This window comes from Crocodylus siamensis, chromosome 2 (assembly GCF_052110815.1).
Source record: "Crocodylus siamensis isolate JL-2025a chromosome 2, ASM5211081v1, whole genome shotgun sequence".
Classification (NCBI taxonomy): Eukaryota; Metazoa; Chordata; order Crocodylia; family Crocodylidae; genus Crocodylus; species Crocodylus siamensis.
The window spans coordinates 211,467,039-211,483,652 of record NC_143396.1 but is presented as its reverse complement, the minus strand read 5'-3'; the positions used below and the strand labels follow the sequence as shown (position 1 = coordinate 211,483,652).

At 41.8% G+C, this 16,614-nt stretch overlaps 1 protein-coding gene across 1 annotated transcript in view; it reads right to left on the bottom strand.

Annotated features, from left to right (window-relative positions):
* Nucleotides 1-16,614, bottom strand: part of LDLRAD3 (low density lipoprotein receptor class A domain containing 3) — a 226,289-nt gene that overhangs the window by 9,258 nt on the left and 200,417 nt on the right. Inside the window, exon 7 of the mRNA XM_090034631.1 lies at nt 789-1,134. Within this exon, the coding sequence (XP_089890757.1) occupies nt 789-1,134 (346 nt within the window). The remainder of the gene's footprint in view (nt 1-788; nt 1,135-16,614) is intronic.

The following is a 16,614-nucleotide window of genomic DNA, read 5'->3' as shown; positions in this document are numbered from 1 at the left end:
TGTGCTGTCCTATAAATAAAGGCAGTGTCCAAAAGGGGTGTATATCTGTATTTGCGTGTGGATGAGAAGCACTACTCAAAAAGTGATATGGGCTAATTGGAAAGAGACAAAGGATTTTGGAAGGGGTCACAAATGCTTACTTTTTCTTGTATATTTACACAAATGCAGAGACCTTACTCACCAAATGTCTTTGGAACAAACCTGCACTGTTCTATTCCTGGGTTATTGTGCTTCAAGCTAAATTTTTAAATGTGCTCAGGCCAATGGGGGAGGTGTCTAAATACCTTTCAAAATCTATGCCTTAGGGCCTCTTGCAGAAAAGCTATTTCAGAATTTTTCAAGCTTTGCTCCAGATTGGCAAGGAGTAGCTAAAGAAGGGAGGGTTTTCTCCTTGCCACCTCTGTAGAATATGGCACTGCCAGGGGCACTGACTACTTCTGCTGAGAGTTGGCTTGACTTCAAGGGAGAGGTGTTCCAGCACCTTATGGCTTAGATCAGCCAGGTGAACATCAATGAGGACCTGGATGCCATGCATATCTAAATCTCCTTCATAATATGTTCTGGAACTGGACCAGAGACTCACGTATTTTGCAGACTCAGGTCGAGGTTGGAAAGGGACATCTTCTCTCCCATGGACTACTTACATTTGACGCAATCGGTACAAAATGTGTGCAGCTTCCAGTGTAGAGGAGTGCTATCAAGGCAATGATGCAAACACATGGGAGACACCTGTCTCAGTCTACCATTAGAATAACTTTGGTGATGAAACAATTAACTTTTGCCCATACCTTTGGTCTAAAACAGCTTCTGAGTAGGATGGAGGAGAATCCAGATCCACTGGCCTATGGTAGGCCTGGTTTGACATGTATTGAATCCCATTGTTCACATTGTAGGTGACGCTGCAATGATGTGGATGATCAAGGACAACCAGCCGGGACAGGAGGACAGGGTGCTGCAGCCGATGCACAGGCAGGGTCATGAGGTTGTTGCGCTTTCGCTGGTGGTGCAAAACCAAGGCGAGGAAGGCCACGACCAGCACAAAAATGACTGAACTGCCGATGATAGCATAGGTGATGCTGGGGTAATACAGGAGCTGGTTCTCTGAGGTCACATAATCTTGGCCACTACCACTCTCTGTAAGAGACAGAAAAGGAAAGGGAAAGCCTGGGATTAGCCGCAGTGGAAAATTCTGTGCTCATACTCAGCTGTGTTCTCTGATAATGCACCATGTGACATGTTGCCAGACTAGGCTTCCAACTGAGTTTTCTTTCTTCCTTTGAACTGTGGAAAATTAGTTTATTAAAAAAGTGCACACACCAATCAGAGATTGGCTGACAGAATCACTCAGTCCCCGTTGGCTGAGTTGCACGCCTATGATCTTCACAGATGTGTTCACACACTGTAGGCAAAGAGCAAACTGACTAAGGAAGAGGAAATACATTAGATCCATCTAAAGAGACAGTCTTGCAGTGAATGTGCTGCAAAAATATCCTCCATCTGTACGCCTAACTGACAGTGATACTTTTTATGGATGGAAAAAGGTCAGAACAGGAACATGCATGCCCAGCATTTTAACAGCATTTTCTCTCCATTCTTCTCCTTATTTTATTGTATTTTAAATGTATTGAATCCGAGATGGAAAAAGCTAATTGTTAATATTAAAAATGCAGTTTCCAAAGCACTTTAAATCTACTTGGTGTCTTATAACAAATAGTAACCCGTTTTTCTTCTTCAAAGACCTTACGAACTAGGATAAAAGCAAGAGAAAATACTGGACAAGTTATTCTGTTATGGGTGACTGTTGGAAGGATTTGCATATTTAGAAGGACAATTTCCTTATGAAATAACTTTCAAGAACAGGTATGTTGAGGGCATTTGAGACAAAAATCAAGAAGCCTTCTTTATAGAGAAAAGGGGGGTAGCAAATAGAAGGTGCAAAGCCAAGGGTGCAGAAGAGATCAGGCAACACAAGGTGATGAATGCAGAGAACAAAATAGGGAAAAAGGCTGACATGATAACACAGTCAGACAAGGTCATGGGAGAACCTTGTTGGTTAGCTTCAGGGTCACGTGGCATTTGGGTAGGAAGTGGAACATGACATTAACAACTGTCTTTTGAGCAAACTGGAGTTCAAAGGGGAGAAAGGAACACCAGACAGAAAAAGATAGTAATCTGGGAAGCATATGAACGAGGATGTTATATGAGCAGATTTTGCAGCTATTAAAAGGAAGGAACAAAAGAATTTAATAAGAAACTGGAGACAGAGGAAAATAAGAGATTTAGTTTAGGATTTAGAACAGAGAAACAAAAAGGTAGCTGAGATGATGATTTAAAGTTGCATTTAAATTGATAACAAAAGTATCAATTACCGTTATTTGTATTACATTAGTACCTAGATGTTGGGGCAAACATCTCTTCAGAGAGGATCCCTTCTCTGAACAGCTCATGCTACAAATAGACAAGATCTCTCTCTCTCTCATCTATTTATAGCATATATATAGATACCTATAGATATCTATATCCATATATAGTAACCGTCCTGGTTTGGCTGGCACACTCCAGGATTCTGTAGCCCAGTCCCAACTAGTTGGTCAAAAGTCCCGGGTCAGAGTGGGGAGGTGGAGCAGCAGCCTGGTGTACCAGGCAAGTGGCCAGACAGGTGTGGGAGCAAAGATGTGCCACATGTGGGAGGGGTGGTGCCTGCTCCAGCCCACCTGCCTTGCTCCTGCTCGACTGCCTGCCTGGCGCACCATGCAACTCCACCTCCCCAGCAGACTATGGCCCTGGACTTTGACCGGCTTGCCAGGACTGAATTACTGATTCCTGGAATGTTCCAGTCAAACTGGGACGTATAGTCACTCTATATGTAAGGACTATGAAAAAGAAAGAGGCAGGGAGAGATGAAGTGACAGAAGGCCAGTGACATGGCCAGGAACAGAACTAGATCTCCCAATTTCCAGTAACTAAATACATTAAAATCTCACTTTAGTCCAGAACAAAAAAAAAAATCATTTATTTACTTTAAGCAGAAGGAAAAGACTAAGATTCAAGGGGAAAACATCCCATTCCCTATCATAGGCTGCAGAACCAATGTTAGCAGATAATTTTCCCCCTTGTTGTCTACTGACAAACAATACTATTGGCCACACTGGACAGTAGCCAAATAATACTGCACAGTAACGCGTCACAGCACCAACAGTGCTAATATGCTATTGCACAGTAGCGTCACTTAAAGGCGGTCTCCAGTTATTGCACATTTATTTAGTACTTGATTACAGAAGTACTAAATAAATGTGTAGTAACCACAGGACAGTAGCATCTCATGTAGACATGCCCACTGTTTTGCAAACTCTGTAACAACCAATTATGAATTTTCCCAGCATTTGGAGGGAAGGGAAGGGTGAGAAGGAGACTGCTAACACAGTACATGCAATTTCAAATAGGTTGAATTATCCCAGTATTGCATAGCAACGCTCACTGAATGTCTACCTCAGGATTTCTAGGCTACGGCTCTTAGTGTTTAATTTCAAGTTGGTAGCTCACTTTGATAATAAATGCAACACACACCCTGGATGGCCACATTTAAAATAATTCCCCATTACTCAAAGAAGGTAATAAAATTGAAAGTGTCCCATTCTTTACTTTTAAATATCTTAGTTTAAAAAAATAGATGTCTTAGGAGGAAAAAAAAAGAGAGAGAGACAGGAGCTATGCCAGAAATGAAGGAACATAATTATCGGCTGTGTTATCTGTGTCTAAAAATCTATTGCAGTTAACCAAATAAATCTGGTTTATTGACATAACCATCATAACCACAAACCAGAAAGTTCTTTCATGGGCTAATCATATTCCAAGCTTGCCATGGCTTCATTCCAAGTTTTCATGAATACCCCCCGTCAGACTTCATTGAAGATCTTTACTCATGCTGTCAACACTGTGGACTGTCAAAGCTCTGATTCCTCTCCCCACACAAATGTGCTCAAGTGAAAGTTGTGAAAACCTTGAAATTAACAACCCACATTAGTCCTTTGGTTCAATAAAATGAGCCAGGGAAAGTTTGTGTGAAGAATCTCAAAGCAAAGCAGAATAGAAGGAAGAGGCAAAGGAATTTACATGCATTAGTAAAAGTAATTACAGCTCATCACATACAGCTGCTGCTTCTCTAATCCACTCCCTAATTCACAAACTGAATGGATGAGTTCATGTCATATTACACACACAAAGGGGCTACAGGGAGGACAGTGATAGGCAATTAACATAGCTCCGCTCTAATTTGGACCGGAGAAAAACAAAAAAATCCTGCTGAAAACTCCTGTTCCTTTACCAATGCAGAATATCTTTCTCCTTTACTGGGAACAGGCCTTCCATGTGGGGAATAGGGCTCTGCCAAAACATGATTACTTAGGCCCTCTGCTCCAACCACAGCATACCAGAGTGAACAGGAGTTACTCAACTTTTGTGATAGAAGAACAGAACCCCAGCACCATCTTTCTTTATCCATAGTTTAACTTTCAGGTATTTTTGGAAGATGTGATGCAACAGGAACTTCCTGGTATTCCACCTTCATGGCAGTGCTGGTTTAACACAATAATCAAATCTAATTTTCCTGACCACCCCCTGGCACTAACCTAAAGTCAGTAAACTCGGAGCATGTCCTATCATATAAGCCTGCCATTGCAGCTTAGTTGGCAACCTTTGAAAAGACAGTTTCCAGTTCAAATAAAGATTAGAAAAAACAAGCATCCCTTAAAGGTCATTTTCCAAAACAACACTCCAGACAGAAAATTGCTATATGTCTTAAAGCAAAACGAAGTACACATGACCTTTCTACAGCTCTGCTACAGGAGACATTTACTGTAGGTTTTCTTCCTGCTAAGCTGGATCATGTTAAAATGTGCAAAGAATTTCTGATGATTTTTTTTGTCTTTTGTCAAGAAACATTTGCAGAGGAAAAGAAATGTGTGATTGTTGTTCATCCAGCATGTTGCAAATATATTTCTTGAGAGATTTCTAATATATGTAAGTACTTTACCCAATAAAATATTCAGTAAGAGAAAGCCATTCGTAGTCCTTTTTCAGAGGAAGTATTTAAGATAGCAACCCACTCATAATATCAGTGCATGACCTTTACTCTTTATATTGAAAAGAAAACTTCCCATTAACTGTAGTGAAAGAAGTTGCTCGTTATAGATGTTAACACACGGATAGGGGTGTCAAATCCTGTGGGCAGACTGAGTGGCGTGGGGCTGGTCCACCGTGCACCGTGTGGGTAAACTCAGACCCAGGGGACCACCAGAGGCTGGGTGATGGGGCTCTGTAGGCTGGGTATCTTTGACACCCCTGCTATAGACGGTGCTTCCAAGTATCACTAGAGTTATAGTGTATGTGCAATAGTGGGATTGTTAGCAGTGTCTGCTATATGAATTTAGCAGCATACACACTGTATATAGGTGGTCTCCAACCTTTAAGTAGGAGATCACTTTTAGCATTTAAAAGAAACCCAAGATCTACCATGTGCCACGGTGCTCACCACCCCCACACCCAACAGGTAAGTCTGTGGGGAGGGAAGGAGGGGCAGATCAAGGCAGAGGGAGAAAAAATTATTTGGGAGCATGCCTGTCCAGCAGGTAAGTCCCACCCAGCCAGGGCCCCACTCAACTTACCCCTGCTCCTGCCTCTGCAGCACTGTCCTTCACTGCAGGGGCCTCAATCTAGCCCCCACCCCTTCCCTCCCCTACGGACTGACCTGCTGGGCTGGGGCATGCTTGTGCGTGTGCGTGCACACGGGCACTCAGCCCCCCTCACCCCAGCCTTGGATTTACTCCAAGAAGCTCAGAGATATACTGCAAGAGGTTCCGAGATCTACCTGTGGATCGAGATCTACTGGTTAGTGACCACTGCAGTATATAATGTATATGGCAGGAAGGTATAAGGGCCCTGAGAACATATTGGCTGGATGTAAGCACGATAGTTGCTTAGAAAAATATATGACTTTTTAGTTCTGCTCTAATAATTTTCTGCAAATGATTACACGCTGTAGAAGTTGCTGAACTAAGTTTCTTGGTAATGCAGTCATCTTTCCTGAGCGAGAAACAGGTATAAGTCCAGGCAGGTTTATAAAGCCGTGTCTGTTATACTGCTTCTTGCAATTCACAAAAATCAACTGGGCAGGCTGATTTAACCCAAATTCATGGCATTTTATTCTTTCATGGCTTTTTCTTAAAAAGAGCTATGTTTTCTGATAGCACCAGGTACAAACAGTTTATCAATGCCACTTATGCCTATTAAAACTTTATTACCTGGGAAATGCTGAATATGCAGACTAGAAATTTTTGAGTGCAAAATGTGTTTTGAATAATTTAGGGAAAGACTGATAACAGAAACATTATGGTTTGTGCTCAGAGGACTATTTTATTGACTGGGAACAAATTCATAGTCTCAAAGTTTTTCTTAAAAAAAGATCTGAGAGTAACTACACTAAGACTGTCACACATTGGGATGAGGGGCTATTATTTTATCTTTTGCAAGCTTCTGCTCAAGCCTGGCTTTTTCACACTTCATCAGGGAAGGAGCTTTTGAAATATATAATCTGACCAGACATCTGTAGCATTAATGAACACAAGTCACGGTCTATCTCCAACAAAGACAGTACTGTAACAACACATTTAAATTCCAATCGGTTAAAAAGCATGGCTACAGCTCAGAAGGTTAAAGGAGATGAAAATCAACTACAGGCAAGCAGAAAGTGAGTACATTATTACTTATTATTTGCACTGCAGTAGTGCCTAGAGACTCCAATTAAGACCCCAACCTCCCAGATTTCTCATCTTTGCACGATTCCATTAAAACAAATCGGACATGAATTTTGTCCACTGGATTGTCAAAACACTCATTATTCTGGCAATGTCCTTTCAGCAACAATTTCTGTATCTATTTTTTTGAATGCTACCATATAAGTGTCAACCAAGTGGTACAACATTTTCATGTATTCCACAGCCATTCCCTATCTTCAGTTTCTTCACTCTGAGCATGATTTTATTATGGAGTGAATTGACTTTAGTAAAAATGGAGTGAATTCATAACAGCCTTATTTTAGACTCAGTCTCTCTCTTTCATCGTAAAGTTACCCACAAAAAAAAAATCTCTATCGGTTTATGCTGGACCGATTTACTATGGAATAGGCGTCATGTGTCCTCCCTCATATTCTGTTTCATCCCAGGGACAGCAATTTACTCTATGTAAACTGGCTCCCTTGCCAGCTAGTGGCAATGTCTGTAACAGTGTTACCCTGTGAGATGTATTCCTTACTATGGAACAAACTAACCACAGAATACATTTGGGGATAAATTATTCTGCAGTAAACTGTTATACAATTTTCACCTTAAACCCTAAAGGAATGAGATTTGTTTCCAACAGTACTCAAAAAAAAATTCTGTCTGAAACAAATGCCTCTTTCTGTTTTTCACCTTTGCAAACACAGAAGACCAGTTTCATTAACAAAAGAGGTTGTATCCTTGGGAGGAGCTAGCCTTTAGCTGGAGAAGTAGGCAGTACAACATGCGCTAGAAAAAAAAAAAAGCAGTATCTGCCAGCAACTTTGACTTCAGTCAGTCTCTCAGCTTCTGACTCAGGCATTTTAAAGTCTACCTTCTTCTGTTGGGTAAAAGGCTGCAGTACAGGCTAGCACACAGGGAACTGAACTGGGGTACACTGACAAGACCTGGATTTTATTCTGGTCTGACAGAGGTGACTGACATTTATCAAGTCAATTGGCCTCTTTCTGCTTCTGTTTTCCCACCTATGTTTTCAAAATATAGTGAATAAGGTCCACCTAGCTCTTATTATACTATTACTCTCTTCTGTTTTGTTGTAACTCCATGGATAGTCCTGGGAGATGACATGTGCACTTCTCTGCACCAGCGCTCTGAAATCCAGTCCCGTACCTCTCAGCATGCAGGAGGACTCTCGGTTCATTTTACCATGTTCTTTCCCAGCTGAAAGAATTGTATTAGCTAAGGACTGGGCAGCAGTATGCAGTTTCCTTTCACATACACCAGAGTTGGCAACCTATGACCCACAAGACAGATTAGGCCCATAAAGGGACTGGATCTGGCTCATGGAGGTCCAACCCGGCCCACATTTTGTTAAGCATACACTGATTCTCAGTTGTTTGAACCAGTCGGTGTTTTGCTGATGGTGTGATGATTGCCTCTGGCTGCTCCAGCCAACATGAAAGGCTGTTCTTTCTCAGTGCAGTCACTGGAGCAGCTGGAGGGAAACGGTGGCCTATGGCATCAGCCAGGTCACAAGCTATGGCCCACATTAATAAAAGGTTGCTGAAAGTGTACATCAGGGATCAGCAAAGTGGATGCCAGAATAGAGATGCACATCCCTGCCTGCTTAAAAGGAGAATGCCATCAGGGGGAATGGAGGCTTTTTACATACCCAATATTCTTCTTACCACACTACCTAGGCACCCCTGGCAGACATTATTATTTTGGCTGTAGCAAAAAAAAAAAAAAAAAAGCTACAGACATATATTCAAAGTCCCCGGGCAGGAGTGTGGCAGAAGCTACCATCTCTGGTGAAAGCCCATCAGCAAGCCAGAAAGGTTCACAGAAGGGCTTGAAAGCCCTTTAAAATTCCAAGAGCCACCTAGGATCTGGAAACACTGCTACCTGGAGCCCTGGGATTCTGGGCTGCAGGTGGGCTCCTTGAACATCCCAGACCAGTTGCAACCCCAGATCTCAGAGGTGCCCCTGGGAAGGGGAATGACCTCCTCTCTCGCAGATCAGTTAGTTACTCTCATTCTTTGCAAAGGGCAAGGTACATTCCCTTGCACAGGACCAGGATCACCCTGGCTCATAGCAGCTAGGACTAAGCTTGCAGCTCCAGTTTGTCAGCAGGGGTGAGGGTATGGACAGCATACCCTCCTCCTCCTCCTTACAGGCAGCTTCAGGCTGTTTGACAGCCCCGGTGGGGGGAGGAAGCAGTGCATTCTGGGATGCTGGAAGACCAAGGGAAGCCCCATCACTTGCTGTGTAATATGCCATATGTTCAAATAAAGCCTGATACAGACAAGCCACAAGGATGTTAAACAAGTAACATATTTGAAGCAGGTATGCCATTTTTGTGACTTGTTCACCATTCTTATTGGGTAATAACTTACTTTAAAGTATATCATGCCACATATTGTGTGATTGTGCTGTGTGATAAATGTAACACCTGCCAGAGGCCTAGAAGCCATTGGCAGGGCTACGATTCCACTGAGCTAGGTGCTGTACAGATGCAAAGCACCACCTCAGAGAGCTTATAGTCTAAGAATAGGACAATTGAGGGAGCACAAGAAAACAGTGAGACAACAGTAGTCAGCCTGGTTGGCAGTAGTCTCTGTACATTCAAGCCTGTGCTTTAGTCCTGTAAGATTTAAACCTTTATTGTCCTTACTGTTCATTAGAAGAGTACAACTTGCAAGTTTCTGCAACTGATCTATCATATTAACTATCAAGGGCAACGCAATCACATGACCCCTTTTTAATCTTAGGCAAGGTAGGATAATTATTCCACATACTTCTTGTATCCCAAGTTAAAATGTAAAAAAGCAGAGCAGTGAAATGAGCAAATAAAATGAAAGTGAAGAAATGCTTTGCTGCAGCCATGGCAACTCAAGCCCTAAAATTAACCCGTGTGGTGTAAAAAAGCCTGAAAAGCCAGAATCTGCTATCAAGCATGGAAGCAACGAGCCAGCCTTTGCACCTGGGTGGAGGCCAGAGAAGAAATTAAAGCATTACTTTAAAAAAAGAAAAAGAAAAAAAAAGGAGCGAAAATAGAAGTATTTTTCTTCTTTCATGAGTAAAAGCAGCACTTGCTGGATACATGATAGGCCAAAGACTAGTGATCTGACTATAAATACAGTCAGAATTGAAAATATGCATAAAACCCTGGAAAGAAAATAAAAAGATGAAAACTCTTCTACAAATGCCCTCTCATCTTATAACAGGGAGAACTTGAGTTGCTTCAAATTCTGTGCCCCCACTTTTTTTCTTTATAAAATGTTGAAATCATCCAGAAAACTGGCAAGAACTTGTTTTCCTACATTCTTTAAGCCTGTCTTTTCTGCAATACACAACATGAGGCTGACTGGTGAGACCCTAGTACAGTATTTTTACCACCAAGTAACTTACATCTGTTTTGCAGCACATGGTTTCAAGGTGCATCACCATGTAAAATGCTTTTCTACATTTTAAGCATGCAGTGAGACAGATGTGGTAATTTGACCAAGCTTGTATCTGAAAAAGAAAAGTCTGTATTCCTTTTTGCAGGGCAAAGAAGATGCTCTCAGCTATGATGGCTAGAAAATGGTAGCTAGAGGTTTGCTTCTGGGAATAGGCTTGTAGGTAAAGTAGATATGTATTAGAACAATGGTCCAGGGCAATGGTAAGGGTTAACTGATTTCTGAAATGCCTGTTTTGTGACAAAGTTTCCTCAAGGCCCACTATGTCTGACATAGGCAAGCAACAAATAGACACACAGGCTGATATTGAAGACATGTACCACGCTGTTCCATAACATGAGATAAGGTGGAGCCAGATCACAGTGCCCAACTGCAGAGCCCTTGGGATTTACAGTTTTGGGGAACAGACCAAATTAGAAGATCAGAAAAAGCCCAACTGAGGATGTGTGCATGTGATGGGTTTGTGAAACAACGGAATATGCTGACAGGACAGAACATGGACAGTATTACAACCACAGAGACCAATCAGAGATGCCTAAGATGAAAAGTCATCAGAAGGAGAAAAAGGATACAAAAGGAGGGATTTCAGAGCCGAGGGACCCCAGAGAGGGGAACCTGAAGTCACCATGGATAGAGGGCACACCACCAACCTGTCCCACCCATCCCATTGGGGGAGGGGGCAGGGGGTTGGGCCTCAGGCTCTGATCATCAGGCTGCTGACATCTGACATTCAAGAGAGAACCTCCGGGCAAAGCTTGAGTACTAGTCAGACTTACCTTCCCTCTGATGACAGTCCTGGGGCTGCTAGCTATAGAACTGTTTGCATTATTTTTATCTGCTATCACTATGTATCAATAACATTTGCTTATTATCAAATAGAAAGGTCATGGTCAGTCTGAGGATTTTGGGTCCACCCAGAACAAGGCATCTGGGTCCTAAATCCAGTGCCAACAAACTGTAGCCAAAATTTAAGGCTGCCAGGAGCAGCCTAGGATTTAGCAACAAACTTAGGTCATGCACCTGGGTACCGAGAGTTGTAACAATTACATGGATATACTTTGATATGGATGTAAGCTAGTACAAAGCATCTGTTATGTATGCATGATATCACAGTGGACTGTGTAAGTATAGCAACCTGCTCCAGCCTTAACTCTACTCTACTTAGGGTCAAAGTTAGGGTGATTTAACTACGAAAGTGGCATCACTATAAGATCATGCAGTCACTATAAGATCATGCAGGTGCAAGACTTATATCGTAACAGTTGATGCATGCTTCTGAGCAGCAGCTCCCCCTTTCCCTTTTACAATGACTAAAATGGACGTTTATTCATACCCCAGGTTACAAATCACACTCATAATCCCTGTGCTAGAGGGCCAACATACATTCTGCAACATGGCTGCTTCATTCAACTTATGGACACTACTCCAGTGAAGAGGAATAATTAGTATTTCTCTGCTCTGAGGACAAGGAGTGTGGAAGATGTTGTTGTGAACTCAGGTAATGCGGGTGCGAGGGCAGACAGAGTCTTTCTTGCTATGACCTGGGCTCACCCACAGGCTGGAGGCTCCCATGATGGAGTCCCCTTATCACCCTTACTCCCATGGAAGATGTTACTGCTTCAACAGTTGGCTAACCGCATAACTGCTGCTGACTTTGAACGTGGAATGTAAATGTAAAAGCCTTAATTAGATGGCAGCTGAAAGAAGGTTAATGCAGTAGCAGTTGACTACAAAGCATGGCAAGGGGGAGTGAGGCTGATGAGGGGTCTTCTGCTTCCAGTCCAGGCAGCTACAGTTAGCAACCTTTGGGTGAGCCTGTTCTGATCACATCCCTTTGCCACCATTCCAGCATCTGGTTCATACCCTAGTCACACACCCCTAGTTGTGCTACTGCCTCTGCATTGTCTGCTTCAAGTCACAGCAAGCATTCCCAAAAAGCAGTGGAGAGAACAAAAATGCCAGAATGAGGAGCTATTTACCTGGCTGGCTGATCTGTAACCCATTTTGCATAATGCAAATTAACTGGAAACTCATGAAAAGATGTAATGCAGAAAAGGTCTGCACCAGGGGACTTTTTGAGATCACAGTGTGATCTCAACTATGAAAGACATGCTTCAAATTTGGGATCAGGAGTTTCTGTGATGCTGCTGATTTCAGAATCTAAGGACTAAGGCAGTCTTTTAGCTAGGAGGGAGAGTTGACTGCTCAAGAGCCCACATTAACTAATATGATGCAACTGTTACATCTCCATAATCTGGTAGCAACATAAATTAAATTGCTCTAATTTTGACTCTGAATGAAGTACAAGTAAAATTGAAAGTATTTTGTTACATGTGCATTGCTACGAAATCACTCGTAACAGCCTATACTGGCATGGCATTACTATCAATGTAACTCTATACCTGCCTATACCGGGGTGCTCAACCTCTAGCCCAAAAGTCCATGTCATCTGGCCCATGGGTTTCCTGACAGATTTGAAAATGTAGTAGAGGGAGAGAAGTGATAGTATTAATTACAGTTTTCCTGCTGCCAAATTTCTGGACCATAGGGAGCCCTGCGCACTAGACTGAATTGGTGTATGGGCAGATTTGGCATGAGGGTTTGGGCTGCATGTGGTGTCAGGCTAGTGTGGATAAAATGCGGATCACACCCATGGATTGAAACTTGCACTGGATCTGGCCCGTGGACTAGTGCCACACCAATCATTTGGCCTACAGGACTCAACAGTTGAGCACCACTGAACTATATACCATAAACCTCTGTGGGAGGTTGGTACTTTAGCTTGGTATACATGGTATTCCCTTCTAATCATTTTAATTCATGGGATGGTAAAAGTTATCCAACCAAAACAGATAATATAAAAATACATATCTTACTCTATTTAAATATAAAGCATGCAAACTTCTGGGAGGAGGGAGAAACCACACACACGTCATCCATCAACCTGGTTTCTTCAAAGAATTCTGCATCAGAAAAGTACAGTTGCTTGATTTATCTTGGCATGACTTAAATCTATACGCCTATATAAATACACAGTGCTTCACTGAAAAACCAAAAACTTGCTGCAAAGTAGTACCAGTTCTATCACACAGAGTTTTTAGGGGGATGGGATAGGTGAGAGGACATACACAACACTCAGCTAAAAACTGCAATTTAAGTTCCTCTCAGGCATTGTGTTAGCAGTATGGACAGTTGGTGTACTGGAAGGATAATAAGCTCAGGGAGCTACAATGCAAGGGTTTACTGAGCCTGCAGAGTCAGCTGTGCTTCGCTAGGAATACTTTTAGCTTAAAGTGTAATTTAGATACACTGTAGAGTGTATTTTAATCAGCTTTTAAAATGTAGTCTAATCATTCAAGGATTGTATTCTAAAGGAGACACAAAAACTGCTAGTGCAGTCTATCAATTCTGACTGGTATTTTATTTTCATGCACCGTTTTCAGAAATGAGAAAAGGAAGAGATACTATCAGATAAGCAGTCCATATGGCTTCATTCCCTAAAGATAGTGTCCTGGTGATTTAGAGCCCTCTAGTGCACCATGACCACAGGAAAGAATCAAAACAGAAAATAGACAGAGACAGTATCTATTAGGTCATCTAGTTCTTCTGCAAACCAGTCCCATCACTCATATTACCTTCAATTATTCATAGAAGGAAATATTTGCTATTCCTGAGCTGCCATCTCTTTAGCCAAAGTTTGCAGGAATGAGGGTTTTGGTTCTGAAAACCAGCCAGGATCCTAGACCCCATTTGTGCTGCCCACAAAGAGTGCAGAGCTGGCAAGAAAAGAAAGCAAAGCCACAACAGACAGGTAGAGCTGGTGGATTTGGAGGATGCTAACAGCGAGTCGAAAATGCAGTTCTAAAAGTGAATATGCAAACAGCATCATGAGATTCCCTAGTCATTAAATTGCTCAAATTTAGTATTAAAGATGCTTAGTGTGCAAGTAAAACTGTTATTTTTTCCTGATGACAGACTTGCAAATTCAGCATGGGACAGGAAAATCAAGTAAAAAAGTTCTTGCAAACCCCTTTCACTAGTAAAAAAAAGTTCTTGCAAACAAACCACACTGTGTCCTCAGCAAAGCTCAAACATAACACCAGATCAACATTGTTTTAGATCAGCAAAGCCAACTGTGTGTAAGTTTACAGACAATCCATAAAGAACAAACCTAAAAATGTCTGTATATAAAGTCTGTAAAAAAAAAAAAAAAAAAAATGGAGTCCCACCCCACCCTGCCCTGCCCCTTTGCATGTATGCCTACATTGGGTTACTGGCCTGTACCACTGCTTCTCTTGCAAGTAGGCAGATAATAGTGATTTTGGGTAGGCGGATGGGCAGAATGGGTTGGGCAGAGGTAAGGTTGCAGGGTGGGCATGGGGGATAACTTCATGATCAGGGTCAGGGGTGCCAGGGATATCGGGGAAACAGGGGACCCTAAGGTGGGGGCAGCATGATGTAAAACCATCAGGCAGAGATGGCAACCCAAGATTTTTTTTCTATGTTTTTTACTTTTTTACTTATGTTAGTGTTAAACTTCTAAATTTGAATCAGAGCCTTCCTCAGGGCCTGGCAGAAAAATGGTTACCTTTATGTTATGTAAACCATATGTCAGTAAAAAAAAAATTGTGGTTGTCACTAAAAAAAAATGGTCTTTGTTCTGCAACTGTGTTTTAGGTCATCCCTCCAGCAAGCCTCGTCTAGACTGAACCCCCTGCAGCAAATATTTAAACCAGACATCATCATTGAGAAATACATATCTTGCCCTTTTGATATATATAAACACTCCATATTCATGCCAGCTGCTATGTAGAGTAAATCATGCATTTCAATGTAATGCTAAACAAGGTACATTCAGATCAATAAGCAAGTTAACTGTAATAACCAGCTGGCATCACGAGAGAGTTGAAGCAGTTTGGACACTAAATTAGACCCAACTAAACAGGACAATCAGGTGATCTTTACAAGTCTTTACCATGTGACCATGCCCTCAAAATGGGAACTGGCTGTCTAGGCAGCAATACAACAGTGAAGGATCCATGGGTTTATAGTGGATCAGAAACTAAACAGGAGGGAACTACGTGATGCCAATTGGGGGGAAAAAAAGCACAAATCTTATTCTGGGATGTATTAACAGGAGCACTGTGTGACAGATATAGGAAATAATTATTCTACTCTACCCAGTCGTAGTGAGGCCTCAGTTTAAACGGTGTCTGATTTTCTGTGCCATACTTTAAAACAGATATAGGCAAACTAGAGAAAGTCCAAAGAGCAAGAATGATATAAATATTTAGAAAACCTGAGGAAAAGTTGAAATAACTAGGTTTGTTTAGTCTAGAAAACACAAGACTGAGGGAGAACATGACAAGTCTTTTACTATGTAAAAGGTTGTTTATACAGGGGATAATTATCGACTGATCTGTCTGGCTCTTTGGGAGGGATGAGAAGAAATAAACCTAATCTGCAGCAAAAGATGTAGGCTGGATATTAAGAAAAACTTTCTAACTCTTTGGGTCCTAAAACTTAGGATTAACTTATCTAGAGGTCTTGTTGAACTTCCTTCACTGGAGACTAGATGCACCCAACAGGGAGCTCAGGTGTTCTTGGACTTGGACCTGCCTCAGTGCAGCAGATTGGACCAGATCATTCCTTGAGGTCCTTTCCAGTCCTGCTTTTCTATGAACCTATGAACACAACAAAAGTCATTCAGAAATTGGTGAATAGAATGGGATGTCTCAAAATGCACAGAAGACCTGAAACCAGGAAGCAGTTTTAGCATAAGCTGAATGGCAGAAGTGGAGTACCTCCTTGATAAACAGAAACGTGATCAACATGGGGAAAAAATTAGATTTCTCTGAAAAACACACTGTGGCTGGATCCACTGTGGCTTTCACTCGCAATTTTTCCTCCTTACTGAACTGCTTATGATTCATCTAGATTATTTTTAGGAAAGAAGAGTACATTTATGTGATAGCTCCAATGCCCCAGTCACTGCTACCTTTTTTAGAGCCTATGCATTAAGAAGGCTTGGGTCTGGCCACTGCTGGGAGATCTTCCTCAGTGTGGCTGTAGGAAGTCCTCAAATGAGATGGGAAACACAGGTCCTAGTACTTATAAAGAGGTCCAAGAATTCTTTAAGCATTATAAGATGTAAAATTGAGATACATTTCCATGTTTACCAATTTCTATAGCCTAAAAACTTTCCCTTGAGCTCTTTTAGTGTATTTCTTTAACCCTGTGCTGTTAAACAACTAACACAGGTAGTGAATGCATATGTGCCCCAATGCAGTGCTGTACAGGGGTACCTAAGCTAACTCATTTTTGGAAGTAGTATAACTATATTAGTTCAGGACTCCATGCAAATTAATATATCATGCTTC